The sequence below is a fragment of the Notolabrus celidotus genome, chromosome 9 (assembly GCF_009762535.1).
Source record: "Notolabrus celidotus isolate fNotCel1 chromosome 9, fNotCel1.pri, whole genome shotgun sequence".
In the NCBI taxonomy this organism is placed as follows: domain Eukaryota; kingdom Metazoa; phylum Chordata; class Actinopteri; order Labriformes; family Labridae; genus Notolabrus; species Notolabrus celidotus.
Window position 1 is genome coordinate 17,814,163 of NC_048280.1, and position 21,337 is coordinate 17,835,499.

The following is a 21,337-nucleotide window of genomic DNA, read 5'->3' on the forward strand; positions in this document are numbered from 1 at the left end:
TTTCCCCCAATCAAACACTGAATATCACTTCCATTTCGTGAGATTTTATTTTCAACAACATAACCTTGACAAATTTGTAATACATTATATGCTACTGTTTATTTAAAAAAAAAAAAGAGGAAGTCATTAGCAATATGTTTTTTTCTTTTCTTTCTTATAGTCTAGCATAGAATCCCGTCACTAAAGCCATTCAGGTTGGTTGTGATATACTGAGAATGAGGCCACTCAACAACGCCCCCCCCCCTCCCTCCCCAACCCCTCCCTCCCCAATCAGCTTCAGTCACTCACCTTTCAGTTCCAACATCCCCTTACCCCCACCCACAACAAAGCCAGGGCAAACCAAGCGGCTACATGCTTTCTCCGAGGGAAGTCATACAAAAAAAAGGAACACATGAAAGAAGCACAAAGTCCTAAAAATGTGGAATCTGGTGAGAATTTGTACAGGTGTGATCCCAGTACTGACCACCGTGGGGCAGTGTATGTTTATCCATAAAGGTCGTCGTCGTTGTCCTCGTTGAACACTGGACCGCTGCCAGTTCCTCCTGTGCCGTGGCTCGGGCCGCTGCCGGCTGCAGTACTGGAGGGAAACCTGAAACAAGAACCAACACTGTTTTTAATACAAGGCATACATAAACAGGGGGATTATCCAAGGACATGTGCAATGAGCAGGATTTCTTTTCCACACAACAAAATTCATCACAAATGCCAACATTCATTCTTTTATAAGATGTCGGTTAAATTCACCTGAAGCTGCCAAAGCCACGGCTCTGCTGCAGTGTCTGAGCAAACATCTCATATTTGCGAATGTCATTATCACTGACGGAGCGTCGGGCGAATCGCATAGCTTCTTCAAAGTGGTCCTTCCTGATCTCTGGAACAGGATCATCCTCCTCCACCTCCTATGAGGAAAAACAGTTGTGGGTGTTATTTACATGCAAACATTTTTAAGCAGTAGAAGTATGCAGAGGTGTGTGGATGTAATCAAGGGGACAGAAGTAGTACTGACCATGGCTGATGGGTTGGTCTGCCTCTCCCTCTCCCTGCGGATCTCGTTCTCAATGCTCTCTCTGATGGCGAGTTTACATGCCCGCTGGCAGATCTCTGTGAGATCTGCTCCAGAGAAACCGTTGGTCATCTTTGCAAGGAAGTCCAAGTCCACATCCTTCAAACAAAAAAACAACAACACAATTATAGAAAATAGAGGTATAGGTTAAGAAACTTTTATCAGAATTCTCTTCTTTTTTTCTGTGCAAACTCAAAAAGTAAACCTTTGATTCTCATGAAGAAGAAATGTTTAACATAAAACTGTAAGTGTTAACAGCTCATGACAAAAGCACCATGGGATCTTACTGTTATTGGTTGTGAAATTCCCTCTAGCAATCAAACAGATAGAAACAGTTTCCTCAGTGTTTAAGTCCCGTTTGTAAAACTGAACTGAGTGCTGTCACCTTGCTGATGGGGCTCTTGCGCAGGTTGGCCTTCAGGATGCTCATCCTGCTCTTCTCGTCGGGCAGGGGGATGTAAATGAGCTGATCAAGACGACCGGGTCTCAGGATGGCAGGGTCAATAATGTCGGGTCTGTTTGTGGCTCCAATGATGAAGACATTCTTCTTGCTGGACATACCGTCCATCTCAGTAAGGATCTGGTTGATGACCCTGTCAGCTGCTCCGCCACCATCTCCCACATTGCCACCACGGGCCTTGGCTATGGAGTCCAGCTCATCAAAGAAGAGGACGCAGGGGGCTGCTTGACGAGCCTGAAAATCAGGTAGACAGGAAATACGTCTGATGATGTAAATTGAAAATAGTTACAAATACTCAAGCATGTACAGCTTTAACATTTAACATCTTCTCTGCCACAAGGTTCTACTAGAGACACTAACAACTTTCTTACCTTGTCAAAGATCTCTCTGACGTTGGCCTCAGACTCTCCAAACCACATGGTGAGCAGCTCAGGGCCTTTGATGGAGATGAAGTTTGCCTGGCACTCATTTGCAATAGCTTTGGCCAGCAGAGTTTTACCACAACCAGGAGGACCGTAGAACAGAACACCCTTGGAGGGGGTCATGCCAAACTTGAGGAACTTGTCCGGGTGCTCCACTGGATACTGGATAAAAGAATCGAAAGAAACATGTTAACATAACAGTCAAATTTTCCAGTTTTTCAGATATGTTAGTCCTGGCAGGGGTTCATACCTGCACAAGCTCCTGCAGCTCCCTCTTGACATCATCCAGACCTCCGATGTCATCCCAGGTGATGTTGGGAACCTCGACTACTGTCTCTCTGAGAGCAGATGGGTTGCTCTGGCTCAGGGCCCACTGTAGTGCAGCAACAGATGTGTTAGTTAGAGGATCAGAAGACCTTAATATACAAAATTAAGCAAAACCATATTACATCTGTTACCTTGAAGTCATCCATAGTGACGGCAAGTGAATTCATGACCTCAGCATCAATGGTCTCATCCTCAAGGTCGATCAGGTCCATCTTCTTCCTGATGGCCTGCAGAGCGGCCTCAGAGCAGAGAGCAGCCAGATCTGCACCCACATGGCCATGGGTCTCATTGGCAACCTATGGAAACATGGAGTAATACATTTCTGTCCTGTAACTCCACATATGACATGTCTGCCTGCAGCATTCAAATAAAGCAAATGACATAACAGTAACCATGTGACACTCTTTGTCTCTCCTTAGGGCAGGTGTGTTAAGTGTCATGTGATGTCACCTGACAACAGGAAATTAATAATGTGTACAGACCTGTTCCAAGTCAACATCGTCAGCCAGTTTCATGTTCTTAGTGTGAATCTGGAGAATCTCGAGTCTGCCTGTAGCGTCAGGGATGCCGATGTCCACTTCCCTATCAAAACGCCCTGGAGGAGGTATAAAAACAAACTTATTATTTTAAAGGAATCAGAGTTATATACATACCAGACACAACTATAGATGATTCAAGAGCACAACACCTCCTCTCTCATAGTCTGTACAAGTATTGTATCAAAAATGTACGAGCATCAGTGTTTGCCGAATAAGAAAAAATCCAACTCCAAACCTTTGTCATGGCTGTCAAAAAGTATCTCATCACATAAACACCTTTAAAACTGGGAAACTACTCAGCATTGTGAGACACTGACCCAGCGGTGAACTGCAGAGGCCACAAAATAAACAGCAGCCAGCAGTTTTAATCAGTGATATAACAACACGGTTTAGTGGGCCATGCTAGCAGAGCAGCTACAAGTTATACAACAAAGGACACACAGTATCTTTAGTCCCCCTTTGGTGGATTTTTGTGCCTAGTAAATGTAACTGAGGGAGAAGCTGGTGGACAAAAATATCATTTAAACTTCTGAGAAGAGGTTCTGTCAATAATCATCTCAATGTCTCCATTAATGATTTGCTTACTTAGCTATATCAGGAGCGGTATAAAAAAGGAGCACATATGCCATGCTGGAGACAATGTGGTTTGACTGTTGCTAAGCATTATCATATCTTCTGGGAATGTCCCAAGCTAAGTGTTTTCTGGAAGGGTGTCCATGTTTCCTTGAGCACGGTCTTTAACACTCAAGTACCTCTGAGTTTCGATGTTCTGTGTCTGGGCCGTGTCTCTTTTTTAGAACATAGAAGCGAGATTAAGCTGCTATAAACACTCTTGGTGGCAAGCAAGAAAACAATTACAAGGAGATAGTTAAGCCCGATTCAGCCTTCCGTGGATGATTGGATTGGAATAACTCTTGAGATATTTAGGATGGAAAAATTGACCAATCAATTAAGAACCAAAATGGACAACAACTGAATTATATTTGTTACCCCCAAAAGAGCAGATTTTATTTGATCTCACTGGTAATACTGTTTTGTAATTTAACTATTTAATTTCTGACTGATTATTGACGATTTGTTTGACAGCAGCGGCAGGTGACCAACCTGGTTCTTGTTCATTGTTCCATGTATACTGCTCTATCTTTAATTAAGCTGTAACAGAGTTCTTTTTAAGTGAATGAGTGAGCCTTATCTGGCAGAGTTTATCCCAAGCAAATTGTCAGGTCTGTCCATAAGAGGTCATTGTGTATCCACTTTATTGTTTCTTTTAAACAATTGCTGGGAAATTTAAGTTATCAGAGAAGTATGGACACCATAATGGATGAACAAAATCTGATCCATGGTCTATAACCGTATACCTTCTTTGGACTCTTATTCCAGGATGGCTGATGTGTTTTTTCTGAACTCAAAATGAACAAAACTGGAATGACTTTTGTTTTTACTTTTACTAATGTTGCTATGCTGTTGTATCTACCTGTCCATTGCAAATAAAGATACATAATAATAATGTGCTTACTTATTCATACTCACTGTAAGTCACAAAACAACTTTCATAGAAACCAGGCTATATTCCAATGTAATGCTATGCAGCTCTTTCACATAATTCTATGTACTGATCTTTAGTGTTGGCCTAGTGCTGGCTTTGTGAGCACTGCAGTGTTAACAAAAATATTGTCATAAACTATGTTTTGACTACCTGTGAAAAGTGATGAGTCAAATTAAACAACACAGAACCAAACAATAAGACCAGGGTTATTGAAATGAAGTGTCTTAATGTATGGGTCTAGGAGTGTATTGCTGATATGTTACTATATGAATGTTAGGCACCCTGAGTACCTAAGCGAATGCCTTAAAGTGTATGTCCCCAACTGCTGCCTGAGGTCCTCTGGAAGGTCCCTCTTGGAACTTCCAAGAGCAAAAAGTTAAAAACCAGAGGCGACTGGGCCTTTGAAGTCAGGGCCCCGTCACTCTGGAATGACCTGCCAGAGATGATCAGGCAAGCCACATCCTTGTCCTCTTTTAAAAACACACTTTAAATGTGCTTCTACTTCTTAACTCATCACTGACTTTTTAATTTCTGTATGTTTTTTATTATTTTCTTTTACTCGACTCATTTTAGCTCTCATTATCTTTGTCATGTGCTTTTGTGTTTTATCTTGCTATGTCTTGCACTCTGTAAAGCACTTTGTAAACAGGTTTTTAAAAATTGCTATATAAATAAAAATTTATATTATTATTATTATTATTATATAATACATGGATGGGCATAAGATACTTAAAACAGACAACTTACCAAATCTCCTGAGGGCTGGGTCGATGCTGTTAGGTCTGTTGGTCGCAGCCATGACGATGACATGAGCTCTCTGTTTCAGGCCGTCCATAAGAGTCAGCAGCTGAGAAACAATGCGCCTCTCCACCTCTCCATGAGTCTGCAAAGAGTAAAACAAGGGTTGATGTAACACGATTCACTTCTCTAAACGTGATCGTCTTGTTCAGGTCTGGTAACCGACGGGGCTTATAAATCTATATTCAATCAGACACTGCACCATTTTCTTTTTGTCTCTTCCAGCTCACCTTCTCTCTCTTGGGAGCAATAGCATCAAGCTCATCGATGAAGATGATGGCAGGCGCATTCTTCTCTGCCTCCTCAAAGGCCTTTCTCAGGTTACTCTCACTCTCTCCAGCCAACTTGCTCATGATCTCAGGACCTAAAGTGGAGAGTCAAACATTTTGTTTCAAGAACAAATCCTTAGCTTGCACTTTTCTTAAGTGCCAGTTTGAAATATGAGACGTGCATAAATCATAAAACAAGCTCTTTATTAATAGATAAACACGACAGTAGGTCTGAGACATAATACTATACAGTACATGCATGAGAAAACAAAGCAAAATAGAGTTTAACCTCGCAAACATTTTTTCTAACTGATCTCTTTGTTCAAGAGCAGAGGCACCCACTAATATTATAATTTCATAATAGATGTTTAACATGTGAGTTGCACTCCCTATAGCTAGATGGCAAGAACCCTGCATTAACATAAGACCAAATAAAGGAAAAAGAAAAATATTTTGACAAGTTTACCATTTATCAGGAAGAAGAAAGCTCCAGTTTCATTGGCTACAGCTCTGGCAATCAAGGTCTTTCCAGTTCCAGGGGGTCCATATAGCAGGATTCCACGTGGAGGCTGAAGACAGGGAAAAAGACAAAACAAAGTTTAAACCCAATTTCATTCATCCCACAATGTTTTTAACTACACACTGAAGGCAAACTAAATTTCTGTACACACCCAATCAATTATTAATGATGACTTCATTGTGTAAACTACCAATCACAAAAGACTACATGCAGCGAACAACCCTCATGCAACAAGGTGGAGCCATTTACTTCTTCACTCTTACTATAAGAAACTAAATGGACTATATCTCAAACAAAAACAGCACAATAGCAGAAAAGATGTAAAAGTCCACCATCAATTTCTGAAAAGCTATTGTTTTTGGTCATTTCTGAACAAGCATGTTGGCAAACCAATCTCTTGGCGTTTTTTTTCGCCAGGAGGAAAAGCATACTTGTTGTCCTTCATTGTAGAATTGAAAGTAGGTCTAGAACTCTGTGGTTCTGTCACCGAGTGCATCTTACCTTGACTCCTATGGCCTTGAACAGAGCAGGGTGCCTGAGAGGCAGCTCCACCATCTCTTTGATCTGAGCCAACTGCTTCCTCACTCCTCCAATGTCATCATAGCCCACCTCATTCAGGGACTCTTCCTCATCCTGTATGGTGACAAACAAGATGTTAAATATAAGGTAGCTTTTTATTGTTATGTTATGTGTGTTTGAGTCAACTACCAACCTCTCTCCTGATAGGCTCTCCCTCGCAGTGGATGACTGTATCAGGAGCAACAATGCAGTATGGAGAAGGATCGGTCTCAACCACCTTGAACTCCACAGCACGCATGCCTCCTCTGACCAGGAAAATGTCACCTTCACAAGGCAAAATAAAATAAGATATTTTTACTTATTTTAAATGGTATCAATTCATTAGAAATTTGAATGAACATCTTTGTCCTGTACAATAGAGAATTGCACTCACCTTTGCGGATTGGCCTGTAAGCCTCAAGAAAGTATGGCTTCAGGTAGACCTCAAACAGGTTGCCTGTAATTCCCTCGACTGTGTCATCTATCGGGAGGACGTGGATCCTCTTTCCGTACTTCACATCAGGACATGGCTGAATGCTAAAAGAGATGTTTAAGTTAAAACCATTTATTTCTTTTTTTTAAGGCCAGTGGAGAGACTTTAAGAGTGAGCTTTTCTTACCTGATGACATCACCCAGCCGGACCCTCAGATTGTTGCGAACCACCCTGTTCATGCGAACCTTCTCATCAGAACAGGTGTCATCAGACAGCACAATGCACACAGTCTCCCTCCTCTTCTTTCCCTTCATCAGCACTGTATCTCCACGGAAGAGCTGCAGCTCATCCATCTTGGTCTTGAGAGAAATTTTGAATCTCAGAGTTATTACAATGAAATAGTCCAGTTGAAAAATACTACCCAAATGTTTGATCTACTGAAAAAGGGCAAATGTCTGGAATTATTCAAAAACATTGGACATGAAGAGAACATGTTGAATGTCTACCTGAGAGAGGGAGACCACACTGTTGTCTTCATTGATGGATTCATCAACAATCAGTCTGTTGGGTCTGTTCTTCTGTTTCAGAATTGCAGTGGCTAGGTCATCATTTTTGGATCTACACAGGCAAATAGATGGAACAGGTTTTAGCTCAAACACAATTGTTTTAGTGCACCTTTAATGTGTCATGCAAGTCCTACAATAACCAGCTGCCCAAAATAAAATTAAAATAGCTGTATTTCTGTAGAAATCCAGAAATATCTTACTATTCAAATATGAATGACAGTAGCCAGCCTCTAAGTTTAATTAACCTTCCAGTTATGTTTGTTTCTCTGGAGCAGCAATAATGTTCCTGGGTTAATTTGACCCTGGGCATATTTAATTATCGAAGTGTCAGAACCCCAAAAAATCCCAATATACATTTTTTTTTAAATCTCATTATTAACTTCATTTCTAACCATTTAAAACAAGATTTAGTCCATTGGTGTTCTTTAATTCTCACAGATCATGGTTCAATAAGGATAACTCACTCGTTTTTCTTTAAAATAATGTTAAAACTTTTTTAATGTACATTGGAAAGCCCTAAATATAAACACAATAGTTTTTCATGACATGGATTTTTGTTTATTTTATTTTACATTTTGTTTTTGTTTTTATGAAGTGAAATTAACACGACTCCTCTTCTGTCACATGCTGCCAAGATTTTTATGCTGCATTTAGCTGGTTTGGAAGGCATATATTGCCTAAAAGAGACTTTAAAATGGGTCAATTTGACCCGCAACATAACAGGAGGGTTAAATCAGCCAAAATCAACCCAGGGGGTTAATTTGCTCTTTGTTGTTGTTTAAGTTATGTGAGCTTCAGGTAAAGTTTTACATATTATCCTTTTTTTAAACCCCACTTAGAGGACAGTTTTACTGCTTTACAAGGGGTCAGTAGACATTTCACCCTAAAGCGCATGCTTGTGTATAAAAACAATTTAAAACCGAAAAATATTTTTAAAATAATATAATATCAACTCCAAGAATAAAATCGCGTCGTTCCGCTGAACGTGTAAACAGGTCGTTGACACAACTAGCTAATTCATGTTAGCTACTGGTTTGAACGCTGCCTCGAGATAATATCCCCGTTTGTGTGTGTTCAAGGTAAAAACTAGCTGGTGGTACACTTTTTATCCTGTAAGAACCATAAGTTTCCAGAAAACTCGGACCCATTTTGAAGTTTCCCTTTCATATTGTTCGCATGCTAAAGCTAGCTGTTCTGCTAACTGACTGGCGACCAAGGCAGCCCAGATGACACAGCAAAAGAATGAGAAAAAAACTTTGTTAGCTCGCTCGGTTCCCTTCACTGACAGGCTGAGGTTACAGCTCCGTATTGACTAAATACGCACTAACCATTGACGGAAAACAAAGCATCAGATACAAAGTGATCTGACTAAGGGATGTGTTTTTATGACATTTAGCTGGGAGCGAAACAGAGCCCGAGTAAAGTGTCCATCATCCACAATGAATAGCCGAATCCTGTTAGCATGCTAGCTCTGGTGCACTGTGTAGAGGCAGTTAGCCATGAAGTTAGCAGTGTAATGACTAACATCTACCGAGTAACCATTAACCTGGTACATACATATATGATATTTCTCTTCTGGACGTATAACAGATCCGTTAACAAGTGTGGCATGTTATAAATGACATGTTATGAGTCAGAAGGCCAGCTTGTCGGTGTGATGGGGGATGGCTGTGGCCTTGACACTACTGCTAAGCTAACATTAGCATTGAAACACGACAGCAATGACTGCGCTTTGTCAGGACGCTGTCACACAGCAGGCTAACTCCACACCGGCCACTGACAAACGACAGCCGTGTGGATGACAACACTTCAACATCCAATAACACATCTTTAAGATAACTGCGTTTGCCATAATAGGTGATCAAACGACAAAGAAAGAGTGCGGGGGCTGAACTAACTGACCCCATTAGCTCTCCTGCTAGTAGCAATCAAGCTAACTTTTCAAAACTAACGTATTCAGAGCTGACGTTGGGCGTTTAAACGACATTCCCCGATGGCCCTATAGGTGTGTAATCGCACTGAAATATATTTGTACTTACTCCCCTCCCGAAGCCATGGTCGTCAACCTGGATTACTATCAATAAATAAAGATATCCTAGCTAAATGTTTCAGAGGCTCAACCGGTTCTCGTTACTCGACGTTCTCTGTGATTTCACACGAACAAGCAGCCGTTTCCGTGCTCCTCTTTACTGTTATACCATGAGCTGGATGCATCCGGCTCTCTGATTGGCCGGAGACTGCACATCAAACACGGGAACCAATGAGAGGACAGAGAATCTGACGTCAACGAGAATATTGTGGAAATTCGACAAGTTAAAACTGAATGGGGCGTTTTTATTTTCATGTACCTCTCTCTGATTGGTCAGTTCAGCCTGTCACCAACTTCTGTCAGCCAATTAATGAATACCGCGTTGGTACTGAGGAACCGAGCAGACCGTGATGTTTTACTATTCTTAACACCATGGGGGTGAACGGTCCAAATTAATATACTAACTGCGTTTTTACATTTTTTTTTGTTACGGACATTTTATGACACTGTGGTAGCGTCTGCTTTCTTCTATGTAGTGGTCTGCTGGAGAGCAGGGAGCAGAGACAGGGACAGGAAAAGACTGGTCAGGAGGGCCAGTTCTGTCCTGGGCTGTCCTCTGGACTCCATAGAGGAGGTGGGTGAGAGGAGGATGTTAGCCAAGCTGACATCCATCATGGACAATCCCTCTCACATACAGTCTCATGCAGGGGGCATGAGACTGTGGGGTCCCTGAGCAGCTCCTTCAGCAGCAGACTGAGACTCCCACCCTGCAGGAGAGAGCGCTACCGCAGGTCCTTCATCCCATCTGCAATCAGACTGTTTAACACCACCACTGCTGTGTCCCGTTAATCAGCTGTTCTCATCTTTCATTACAGTAAATGGAAGTTACTATGTGACTTGGCACATTCACAAATAACTACTGTATCCAACTGAATCGCACTGTTCTTCATACTGTGTATGTTTGTTTTTAAATAACCTGGTGTAATTTTTATCGTGCAATAACTTACCTATTTATTTATCAGCTAGAAGTGTACATAGTGTGTATATATCTGTAATAGTTGCCATATTTTATTTTTTTATTTTATTTTTACTTTATTTTATTTTATCTTATTTTTATTTTATTTTACCCTTGTCATTGCTATTATTACTGTTATTGTATTTTTTTTTAACTGTTAGTACATTGTTGTATTCCCCTGTCCCGTGTTGTAAGCTGCTGTAACAAAATTAATTTCCCCCAACGGGGGACAAATAAAGTATATCTTATCTTATCTTATCTTAAGAAATCCGCTCAATATACGGTATAAGTATGCATTTTTGGGTCTATTTTCCCCAAAGTTTGTGTAATATTCTTCACATACAAATGCATAACCAAATATTTAACCACAGTCTTGATTTCTTATGTCATCAAATGCAGGTATTATTTCCTAAAAGCAAGTTTAGACATTTAAGGACCAAGTAGCTCAACAGCAGATCATACATACACCACCCAGCGGCGGAGCCAGACAGTTTTGATTTGGGTCGCCAAACTGGAGCACTGAATGTTGAAGGGGTGGCCAGGTGTGGAAAACATTAGGGGCTAACCCGAAACCTAGGAGGTTTACTTCCAATAATCACATGTACTTTAACTTCTTTTTATGAAATAATTTTAAATATATTACATTTTTTTAGATTTCTAACGTTAACATTAAAAGTGTAACTGACAGAATCAACATTTAAATCTGCTGAACTGAACTCTTTACGGACTGAAAATGAAGATGATTGTCCAAAGTCAAAGCATCAACAAAAATAATATTCAAATGCAAAGAAACTAGTGTCTCTGCAGCTTGTTGAAACACAACAACACAATAGCTGATTTCAATATAATTATTGCCTCTGACATGGCAAATAGCCAATCATGTTTAAGAATTTCAGGGTGGCCAATCAGTTTCCCACCCTGGCTCCGCCACTGACACCACCTGCTAGGTGTACCATGCACACTCTGTTGATTGTAAAACACTGGAAGTTCTTTTCAAAGGTTCTTTATTTCAATGTTCCTGTTGATGCATGGTTATTATGACTGTGGGTTTCAGTTCACAAGCCAGAGAAAGTTGATCCTGTCCAGTAAGTGATAGGGCATCTTCCTTTTGTCTTTTTTTAGGCAGACAATGTACCAAGTTCCTGTATTTTGCGTCGCAGTCCTGCAGAGTCTAACAAAGGGCCAGTCTGGGGTTCCTGTAGGTAAACAGAAAGACTCCTGCAAACAGAGGACATGTACCAGTTAGCAGGTGAGCAACAAAACAGCATAGTAGATACACTGCATAAAGCAACAGGAGATGATTTAACTACCCAGGGCTCAGAGAGCATATTTGCCTATCTAAAGAGCTTTGGTCAAATGGCACCTGTATTTGATTTACTTTATGGTCAAATCTGGGAGAAAAAAATACTTTATGTTTTTAACCACCACATTAAGTATTGAACAGCTTCAACCTATTGTTTGTTATGACACAAAGTTGAGCAATGTGAGTGTACCTAACACAGTTGGCAGTAAAATGTATTTCTGTAAAATCAACTGCTGCTGCCATTCACACAATAAGTATCAATTAAAGAGGAAAAATTATTGCATGGGTTCCGAATCACCTCTGAATGTGTTCCAATGCCCCTAAGTGGGGTTTGTTTTTATGTTTGTGTATGTTTTCACATGTGAGAGCAGCACAAATGTAACCATGTCATCCAAAATGTGGTTGACAGGTGACATCAGTGAAGCTTGCACACACTAACTGACACACTGCCCAGTACAAACCACAAACTTAGCAGACAGAGAATACATTATAAGAATGAAACTACATACTCTTCAGAGGACTGTGTAGTTACACTCCAGGTTTTTTCCCAACAAGCTGCTGCCTCCAGTCTTCTGCCAAGCCTCCAGAACACTTCACCACACCACAACCCCGCACCTACACACTCTGAGAGGACACACAGTATCGTAACATGTTATAAAAGGAACACACAAACCATGAATACATTTACTATTGTTGAACTGATACATTTCTTGGATCATATATGATACGTCTGTGAGGTAAAAACTTGAAGACAAGATAAAGTGATGCCAAAAGCTTTGTTGTTGATATGATTAAGTCACAACTATGGTGTTCATACCTGGAAGTGCTTGCAGGCTAAGCTGGAGGTCTCTCAGTGCCTCTCTCAGCTGGTCTGTCTGAGTGAAGCTGATACCTCTTCCAGCTAATGAAAGCCCCTTCAACCTCTGGAGAATACACAGATCTGTTCCCTTTTTGCTAACCATATCTGCACTTGGGATCTGTGGTGGGAAACCTGTAATCAAAGAATAAATAAAATCAAATGCACTAAATAAAAGAGTAGCTTTAAGATGAGTAAAAAAAACAGGCAACTCTCTCCAAAGCATCAAAAAGACAAAATACCTACCACTCTTTTTAAAGCGGACCCTCACCAGCAGGTTGATACACCTGTGATCCAGAGAATAATATTACTTGTTTGTTTATCATCAGAAATACTTTTTTTTTTAAAAAGAGTCATCTGACAAACCTTGTGTAGTAAGTGACTGATTGTTTCCAGTCCTTTAGGTGAGTGTAGCAGTGACCCTGGAGCAGGTAGGCAGCAGCCACCCAGAGCAACATCTCTACCTTGTCATCACACTCTGCACACCCTCTGGTCTCAGCCTCACTCTTCTCCTCTGTCTCTTCCAAAACAACTTTCTCTGGCAGCAGCTCCTTCACAGAGCTTATGACTTCCTCACACAGTGCCATGCAGTCAGCGGGTCTTTGTGCCATGAGCAAGGCAGCACCCGCCTCCAGGTAAAGCTCAGGCATCCTGGGGAGGGGAGGGATTTGAATTTGTACCTGAGACAGAAAGACAGACAGACAACACACAGATGATAAGTTAAATGTAAGAAACAATTTCTAAATTATGACAGGTTGTGTCCTGGATGAAGTTATAGCTTGCAAAATTATATCAATCCAAAGCCTGTGTTTTCAGTCTTACAACATGTTGGTTTTCTGAGTGGAGAGCAGCCAGCAGGTCCAAATAATATTCCACTCCCTCTGACACCCTGGAGAAACAGAAACCACACCCATTAAACAACCACATGATGAATCTTAGTTTCTATTCTGCTTCTATTTTTTCAGTTTGAAAGTAAGGGAGAGGTGCCATTAAACAGAGGAACAGAAACTCTGAGCCCCATGTTGATCTTCTCACCTCCCATGGAGCACACACTTCTGGGCCAGACTGTGAAGGACAGAGAGGGCAGAGGGAACCCACAGCAGGCTGCTCAGTGATTGGCTGTGGAGCAGGAAGGACGGGGAAAGGAGACGAGTACCAGGCAGAGCAGGCTCTGTGGTGCAGGGCAACATCAAAGTCTGTGGGACAAGAGAGGTTTCATGTTTCAGTTCACAGACGTGAATCGGTGTAAACTGTCTGACTCACCCGCCAGGGATAATGTTACCAAAACAAAAGTCAAAATATTTTCAAACAATAAAAAAGGTATCTTCATGTACAAGAACTAATTTAGACACATTTACAGCCATTTGCTATCTCTTTCTAACTTCCGTGTGTGTAGTAATTGTGTTACTCACTGAGTGCAGCAAACGAAGAGCTTGAATCTCAGCCTGTATGTTGCCCATCTGTCTATAGATAAGCATGCTCTGGTACAGGGCACAGACACACCGTGAGTCAGTCTCCAGTGCCTTCCTGTAACACTGTAATGCCATCTGAGGGCAGCTCTAAGGACAAATACAAACATAGTCACACTCTCACTGTTTGAATAGACCCAAACCTTTTTTATGCATGTGCTAATTCTCTGTTTGTACATGCTGTCACTGTCTGTTGTTGTTACCATATGGGAAAGGCAGGAGCCTGACAGGAGGTGTGTGTACGCTACGAGAGTTCTGGGAGCAGACAGGGAGGAAGCTGTCTGCAGATTAGACAGGGCGTCTAAACTCCCCCCTTCACTTAACCTCTCTGCACCTAAATGAAACACACAGAGCAAAACTTCAATGAAGCAATACTGCAAACACAGAAAGAGTATTTATTCAGCACTGTCTTATATCTCAGCTTTCTGTTTCAATAGATACTTCTAAATGCAGCTTCTTGAGACCTGAGGGCCGTATGAAAAATCAGGATTATTTGTAAACGGGTTCTGATTAATCTGGTTTACCTTGGCTATCTCACCATGGTAATTATCTGGGCGCTCTTAACCTGTTTTTTTTAACCAAACTTCAAACTTCATTCTCTGTCTAATTTATCTGCCTCATTTTAAACTTGGTGTTACTCTGCTTGTTGTTTTTTATTTATTTTATCGTGCTGTTTTATTTAATGTGTTTTAATCTTTCTGTAAAGTGGCCCTGAGTGTTGAAAAAGGCCCTTTTAAATAAAATGAATTATTATCATTATTATTATTATTTAAGTCCAGAGTTTCTGCTTTAAATTGGCTGTAAAGTGCCTTCCCCCATTCTTAGCACTGTTCTCTGTGGGGAGTGTAGAGTCTCAGCAGAGGTAATGTGATTATGATGATGTTTGGTACCATATTGTTACTTCAATTAAGTCACAGAGTGAAGCCGCACAGTGACAGCAAATCAAACTGTAAGCATCCGGTTAGTGATGAATATAATCTGCCCCCACCCAGTATCCCGCTACATATTTCAATCTTTAAATCTCAGCAGGTCATTAATGCAGTAAAAGAATGATTGAGGACACTGGATTATATTGTAGTCTTGGTCTTAATATTCTGTCAAGTCAGTTTTACTTAGCAAGTTTTGCAACAAAGAATACAGATAATGAAATTGACAAGACTACATGTATTTATCACATATCAAACATATTTGCAAATTCTGACTATACTGCTTAAACCATGCGTGTCATTATTAAAATGTAACAGTTATACAGTTATACTGGAAGTAAATAGGGAACGCCAAGGGTGTATCATGATAAAATCAGTGTATTCATTTACAAATTATCATTATCAAATTATGATTTATTTATTTGCACACATATAAGATTGCATAGGATCTGATTATAAAAGAAATAAGAAGAGCGTGCCAGGAGAGCTCAAGAAGCCACCAGGCTTATACAAATGAGCTCTCCTTTCTTAAGAAACAACTACAATCAAAACACACAAGAGAAACAATAACAACACAGGATCTAAGCTAATCAATCAAATAACTGATGATATCTTGAATATATAAAAACGTGAGGAAAATGGAAAAAATATAAATAAATGCAGCTATAAAGTTTGAGTTTTTTCTTAAATTAATCTTAACTTCTCTATATCAGTCTGACTAAAGCAGCTAGCCAGTGATCATTCCTTTTTGTGAGGAGGAAGTGCCAAATGATGCATCAGACGCCCCCTTTCCCTCGCCCCCCTGAAGCCTGAAGCAGAAAAGCCTGAGTTGATAACAGACTTTATGAGACCCGTTTTCTCTAACTGAAGCTTCAGGCTTTGTTGAGTCAGCATTTCTCCCTTTGATTTAACATGTCAACTGTAATGATCAGCACTCAAAGACATGACCCAACAGATCAGTTTGAACTGAGATAGTTTTCCTGAACTCATACGGAGGTTGTCTGCACTCTTTTGACACCAAGGTGTAACATTGTGTATAAAGCACAGCACAGCAATCAAGATCTTATCTCTGCACTTCAGCTACATACAGTATTTTAGTAAGATCACAATTATCATTATATGTTCTGTGTAGGTGGATAAAAATGTGGAATGTTGCTGACCTTGTGCAATGACAGTACAGATCTGCAGCTGTTCAGAAAGACATCTCGGGTCTATCAGGAGTAGTGGAAAGTCAGAGGACGCTGCCTCTCTCCTTCTGTCATCGCCAACTCCAGTAGAGAGAGTCTCAACCAGACGAAACAGTTCATCCTGCAAAAACAAATACAGTACAGCAATGGTTTTATTTTCTGATATTGTCATATCTACAAAAAAATACAAAAACCTGCTTTTTATACAACATTTTTCTTCTTATCACCACTAGTGAGGATGTTATGTTTATCGAACACATTTCCACTCAGGGACTATAACATATGTTTTTGTATTTTGATTGTGAAAGGGCAACTTATGTTGGGTCTCTGTTAATAATCTTGTAAAGAGTGCACCTATTCTAGACCTGCCCTCTATGTGAAGTGCTGTGAGGTGGGCACTTGAAGGGGCACGTTGAGTAGAAATCCAATAGCAGTTTGAATCAGGCAGTTTCAGGCAGAATTGGGGCCATAATGTGATAAAGAGGAGGAACACAATACATAGAGAAGCAACATTATAAGTAAATTGCTTTGTGAATCAATAGTCATGGCACATCCAGACACCATAAAACCTTCTTATTGGAAAAAACACAACAGAAGCAATATGAGAGGGCAGCCAACTGTAATCTAATTAGCCTAAACAAACTCAATTGAATGGATAGCTTCTTTCAAATCTATGAACTACTTAGGTTGGGACAGTATCTCACCTTGAACTCTTGTATAGTTTTCAGTTGGCAGGTGGCCAACCATATTGCCCACTGCAGACACAGAAGGTAAAGCACACAGGGTTTCAAAGCTTTACTTCCTTCTGATCTGAGGACTGTTCTCCACAACACGAGAGTGTCTGAAGCATTATGATCATCTACCGTCATCTGTAGAACTGAAGGTTACAAAATCATACTGTTAATGTTTGGAGTTAATCAGTTCTTCAAATAATATGAAACTGAATGTATCATGTGTCATTTGCTTCAACAGTTTTGATGAAGTATCACAGAGTAGGTGTACCTCTTTCTGTGGCTTGTTTGAGCAGCAGCTCAGCTCCCGAGAACAGAGACTGAGCAGTGACACACACACAGGTGTTATATACCACCGTCAGCTCCAACAGTGTGTGATCTGCAAGATGGGGAATACCTGCAAAGGGACAAGAAAAATGAAGGGAGTGGTATATGTTACACAAGGGTAGAGCCCTAAACTGGGAGAATTTGATATGTGAATCAAGAAAAAACACCTTGGACTTTTCCTAAAAGTTTGTGGAACTCAGCTGAACATGACCTTAGATGTATCTGGTCTTGGTCTCTGGTTAAGGCATCATCTCCTCTGTCCTGCGATTGAAATAATGAAGTCACTTAAATGTACTGTAGTTATTTTACTTCAACCTTGACATTAAATTCAGCTTTGTTAATGCAATAATAAAAATAAGAAATAAACTATGAATAGCTGGTACACCTTAACGTTCTTATATTTAATGTGCATTTTCCCATCAATACTTCTGTATTTAGGTGAAACATATGTGAACATATCTTTAGGTGAATTTTGAAACAGCATGTTAAGTTGATTGCAACATCTACTAATCAGTGGTGGACAGTAACCAAGTAAATTTACTTGAGTACTGTACTTAAGTACATTTTTGGAGTATCTGTACTTTACTTGAGTATTATCTTTGGGGGGAACTTATTACTTTTACTCCACTACATTCAGAAGACAATTATTGTACTTTTGACTCCACTACATTTCTATCAATGCTCTAGTTACTCACTACTTTTGCTTTGAAGTCAGCTCATGAATTTCCTTCTCTTTTCTGAAATCTGATCCTAAGACAGTAAAATGTGTTTGTGTAGTTCTGTTTGTCTCAGTGGTTTAGTCGTACCTGTAATATCGTGCGTCTCCACAGTTGAACGTGGAGCAAACACAGAGAAAATTTCACTCAGATCATGCAGTTCATTTATAGATGGTAATGATGGCTATAATTCTCCACATGAGCACCCATGGCCATATCTTCAGTCCGTGTTAGAGGTTTTTGAAATGAAGAATGATACGTATTGTTAGAAATGTTCTCCCTGTTTCCCACTCTGCCCAAACATACAAAAAATCACTGTCCAATCTGAGAAAGCGTGTTGAGCTACATAACATTTGTTTCATTCCAGATGAACATTTCAAACTAAGTTGTCTGTGCTTGGAGTAACTTAGTTTCTGTTTTTATTCTATTGTATAGTTTTTAGAGATTTCAAGTAATGGTTTCTAAATAAACAGAATGTAACCGAATGTACTCCTAAGTAGTCTTTACTGCACTTATGTCTTGTGAAAATACATCTTTTTCAGATTTTTTAAGAAGTACTTTCAATACTTAAGTGTTTTTAAAGGCAAGTACTTCAGTACTTTAACTCAAGTAATAATCTGACAGAGCAACTTTCACTTGTATTGGAGTAATTTTTGACCTGGAGTATCTATACTTTGACTTAAGTAATGAAGCTGTGTACTTTGTCCACCACTGCTACTAATGCAGCATAAAGCAAAATTCACGATCTTAGTACTAAAACAACATTATTGCTGAGGACATAAAGGTTTAGCAGAGAGCATGATATTGGTTGACAGTTTGTAAGCATAGTTAGACAAAGTGACGCCAATGTAATGTTATATATTGTAAATTATTACTGCTCGCTGAACCCAGGAAACACAGAGCTCTCCTCCGAGAGAAACCTACCTTCCACGTGATTACCAGATTGTTGTTTTCCTTGATCCATGCATCTAATAAAGAAGGTGTTTGGTACATTGTATTGGTCATTACATCGCTGTTCCGTGAGAAATGACTGGTGTTTGTTTGAACTTTCCCTCGTCTGCCAGGGCGAACTAAAACAGGAAGTAAATAGTAGTGATTGTAAGGTCGTGGCTGGCTGTGCTGCCTCCTGTGGACAAACTAGATAATTACAACTACAGTATGTGAGCTGTCCAGCAGGTGGTACTGTGACCCAGCCAAGTTCAGGTGTGTTCTGGAAACTTCAGTCATTTTATGATTTTTGACAGCAAACTGTGAGTAGTGTCCTCTGTTTTTGTATTTGTTCATTATCATTATTTGCAGCGCACTGGCTAATTAAACCCTGCAAATAAACATACAGACCTGCAATGGAATTTCCTTCATGAATTGAGTTTGACACTTTGTCATGGTTGTCCTCTCCTTACTGTAATCAACATTTACTACAGTTGCTCATGACCATATGCACACACATTCAGGTCCAAGGCAAGTAAACACAATTCAAGGCCTTAATTGTATTACAGCTGAGTCATGCTTGAGACTGCCAGAACAGCCATTTTTCTCGTTGTCCCTCTCAAGGTGACTCCCTCTTTTCTCACCCAGTCCACTCCTCTCCCGTCCTCTCATCTCTCTTTCTGTGTCCCTGTCATCCCTCCATCAGTGCATCACCTTCTCCCTGTTGTCTGCAGCCTCCATTGTCTGCCTACAGCACAACCTCCAAGCTCCTTTGATTCTTTCATTGTCTCAAATCACAGAAAGCTCCAAATATAGGCTAACCACCATGGAAATAACAAGGGGAGCTCCTGACATTCATCCCCTGAACAACACACACTCATGCACTTGAAGCTGCATGGGCATACACACACACACACACAAGTATACTCAACAGATCTCTCTCGCTCTGATTCCCCATGTCATTTTTTGTTCTGCCGTTTTGGGACATTTTCCTCAGTATCGATTCTGCTATTTTCCATCTCTCTCTAACTTACTGCAACCATCCTTTCAAGGACAAGGTCATGGCAGGAGCCTCCCACCTCCATCTCTGCTGTCCCTCTCCCAATGTCATTCACATGCCAGGAATTCAAACCACCATTAAACACTTGTCCTAATTTGTGATGCGGCAAGCAAGCAGTAGTTAAAGCCAAAACTGAATTCAATAGCTCCTAAGTGTGAACCATAACTGACAATTTCAGCATGTTTTTAGGCCCAATAATTTTCTTGCAGGTTTCTTTTTTAACATGCTGAGAAATTATGAGTCTTTTTTTCTGTAGACATTCCCTGCATGCGGTTGGTTCAAATAACAAGGAATTGAGGAACATGAGCTGCTGTGTATTGACATCAGATTCTCATAACATCACAATTGAATTCTGCCTATGCTGCAGAGATATCCTCATTTATAAAACATGAGGGTAGTGTAGAAATGAGGTGTTACATGCTATTTCTGTCCTGCATGACCCTCAACCCCCCTAACATGTAAGCTTTGGTGCAAAAACATGCCACCTCACAAACAGCAGCAACATGCTCCAACATGCATTTTGAGGCAGTTATGTAACAGATGATAAAACCGTAATGGCTTCATCTTAGAGGACCTTAAACAGACATGACACTGTAGCTGGAGGACAGGTTAAGGGCTTGCATGTTGCACTGTCCCCTGGGTATCACAGGGCTGACGGCACACATGTCACAGGAACGAGGAGCAGCTGATACCGACAAGTGATGTGCTGATCTATCTATTTTACAACATACATCTCAAGGGAAAGACATATGAATAATTCACATCTGGTCCTTTAAGGTTTGCAGAGTAAACTCATTCACCCTGAGTTTGAGAAATCAATAGGTGCTCTGGTCCTCTCCTAAAGGCGGATACGTTTTAGCTCAACAGAGGCAGCTCAGTTTGTTGCGTGTGAATGCTGTATCATCTAAGAGTGGGTATCCTGATGTGCCTGCATAATAAAGTTTGCTTTCAATGCTTCTGCTGGATTTGTTTTTCTGTCTGTACTGTCTTGTGCATCTTGCAGAAACCAAGAAATGAAAGTAACATTTGTAGAGTGAGAAAAGGAAAAAAAGTGATGAGTTTATAAGTGTGTGTGTGTGTGTGTGTGTGTGTGTGTGTGTGTGTGTGTGTGTGTGTGTGTGTGTGTAGTAAGAGAGAGGGAGAGAGACTGTCAATGGCCCAGCAGTTAAGTTAAGTCCCCTGAGTGTTGGCATGGATCTGCAAACTCACACTGCAGCACCGAAGCTACAGAGCATCAGCAGAACACACTGCACACTCTAACAATAACTACACACACTTCAGCCTAAGCTA

At 40.5% G+C, this 21,337-nt stretch overlaps 2 protein-coding genes across 2 annotated transcripts; both read right to left on the minus strand.

The window, feature by feature from the left end:
* Nucleotides 1-28: 28 nt before the first annotated feature.
* vcp (valosin containing protein) lies at nt 29-9,712 on the minus strand. The gene is made up of 17 exons (XM_034691471.1): nt 9,541-9,712; nt 7,442-7,553; nt 7,122-7,294; nt 6,897-7,039; nt 6,657-6,787; nt 6,446-6,577; nt 5,891-5,993; nt 5,386-5,519; nt 5,105-5,240; nt 2,755-2,867; nt 2,404-2,568; nt 2,196-2,318; nt 1,895-2,107; nt 1,449-1,757; nt 1,007-1,162; nt 745-899; nt 29-589 (listed from the first exon to the last, which is right to left on the minus strand). Exons 1-17 carry the CDS (start codon nt 9,555-9,557, stop codon nt 484-486), a joined length of 2,421 nt encoding a protein of 806 aa, XP_034547362.1. The 5' UTR covers nt 9,558-9,712; the 3' UTR covers nt 29-483.
* A 1,820-nt stretch (nt 9,713-11,532) lies between these two features.
* fancg (FA complementation group G) lies at nt 11,533-19,168 on the minus strand. Its single transcript, XM_034692865.1, has 14 exons — nt 18,985-19,168; nt 17,512-17,605; nt 17,289-17,414; nt 16,991-17,163; nt 16,260-16,407; nt 14,377-14,507; nt 14,117-14,263; nt 13,740-13,900; nt 13,527-13,593; nt 13,071-13,384; nt 12,951-12,991; nt 12,666-12,839; nt 12,358-12,472; nt 11,533-11,763 (listed from the first exon to the last, which is right to left on the minus strand). Exons 1-14 carry the CDS (start codon nt 19,063-19,065, stop codon nt 11,664-11,666), a joined length of 1,872 nt encoding a protein of 623 aa, XP_034548756.1. The 5' UTR covers nt 19,066-19,168; the 3' UTR covers nt 11,533-11,663.
* Nucleotides 19,169-21,337: the final 2,169 nt, after the last annotated feature.

Coding starts and splice junctions, on each gene's coding strand:
- vcp (XM_034691471.1), bottom strand. Junction 7,295..7,441: donor GTGTGGTCTCCCTCTCTCAG/GTAGACATTCAA, acceptor ATTTCTCTCAAG/ACCAAGATGGATGAGCTGCA. Junction 5,994..6,445: donor TCAAGGCCATAGGAGTCAAG/GTAAGATGCACT, acceptor CCCTGTCTTCAG/CCTCCACGTGGAATCCTGCT.
- fancg (XM_034692865.1), bottom strand. CDS start 19,065: ATGACCAATACAATGTACCAAACACCTTCTTTATTAGATGCATGGATC. Junction 12,992..13,070: donor TCAGTCACTTACTACACAAG/GTTTGTCAGATG, acceptor TCTGGATCACAG/GTGTATCAACCTGCTGGTGA. Junction 12,840..12,950: donor GGTCCGCTTTAAAAAGAGTG/GTAGGTATTTTG, acceptor CTTTGATTACAG/GTTTCCCACCACAGATCCCA.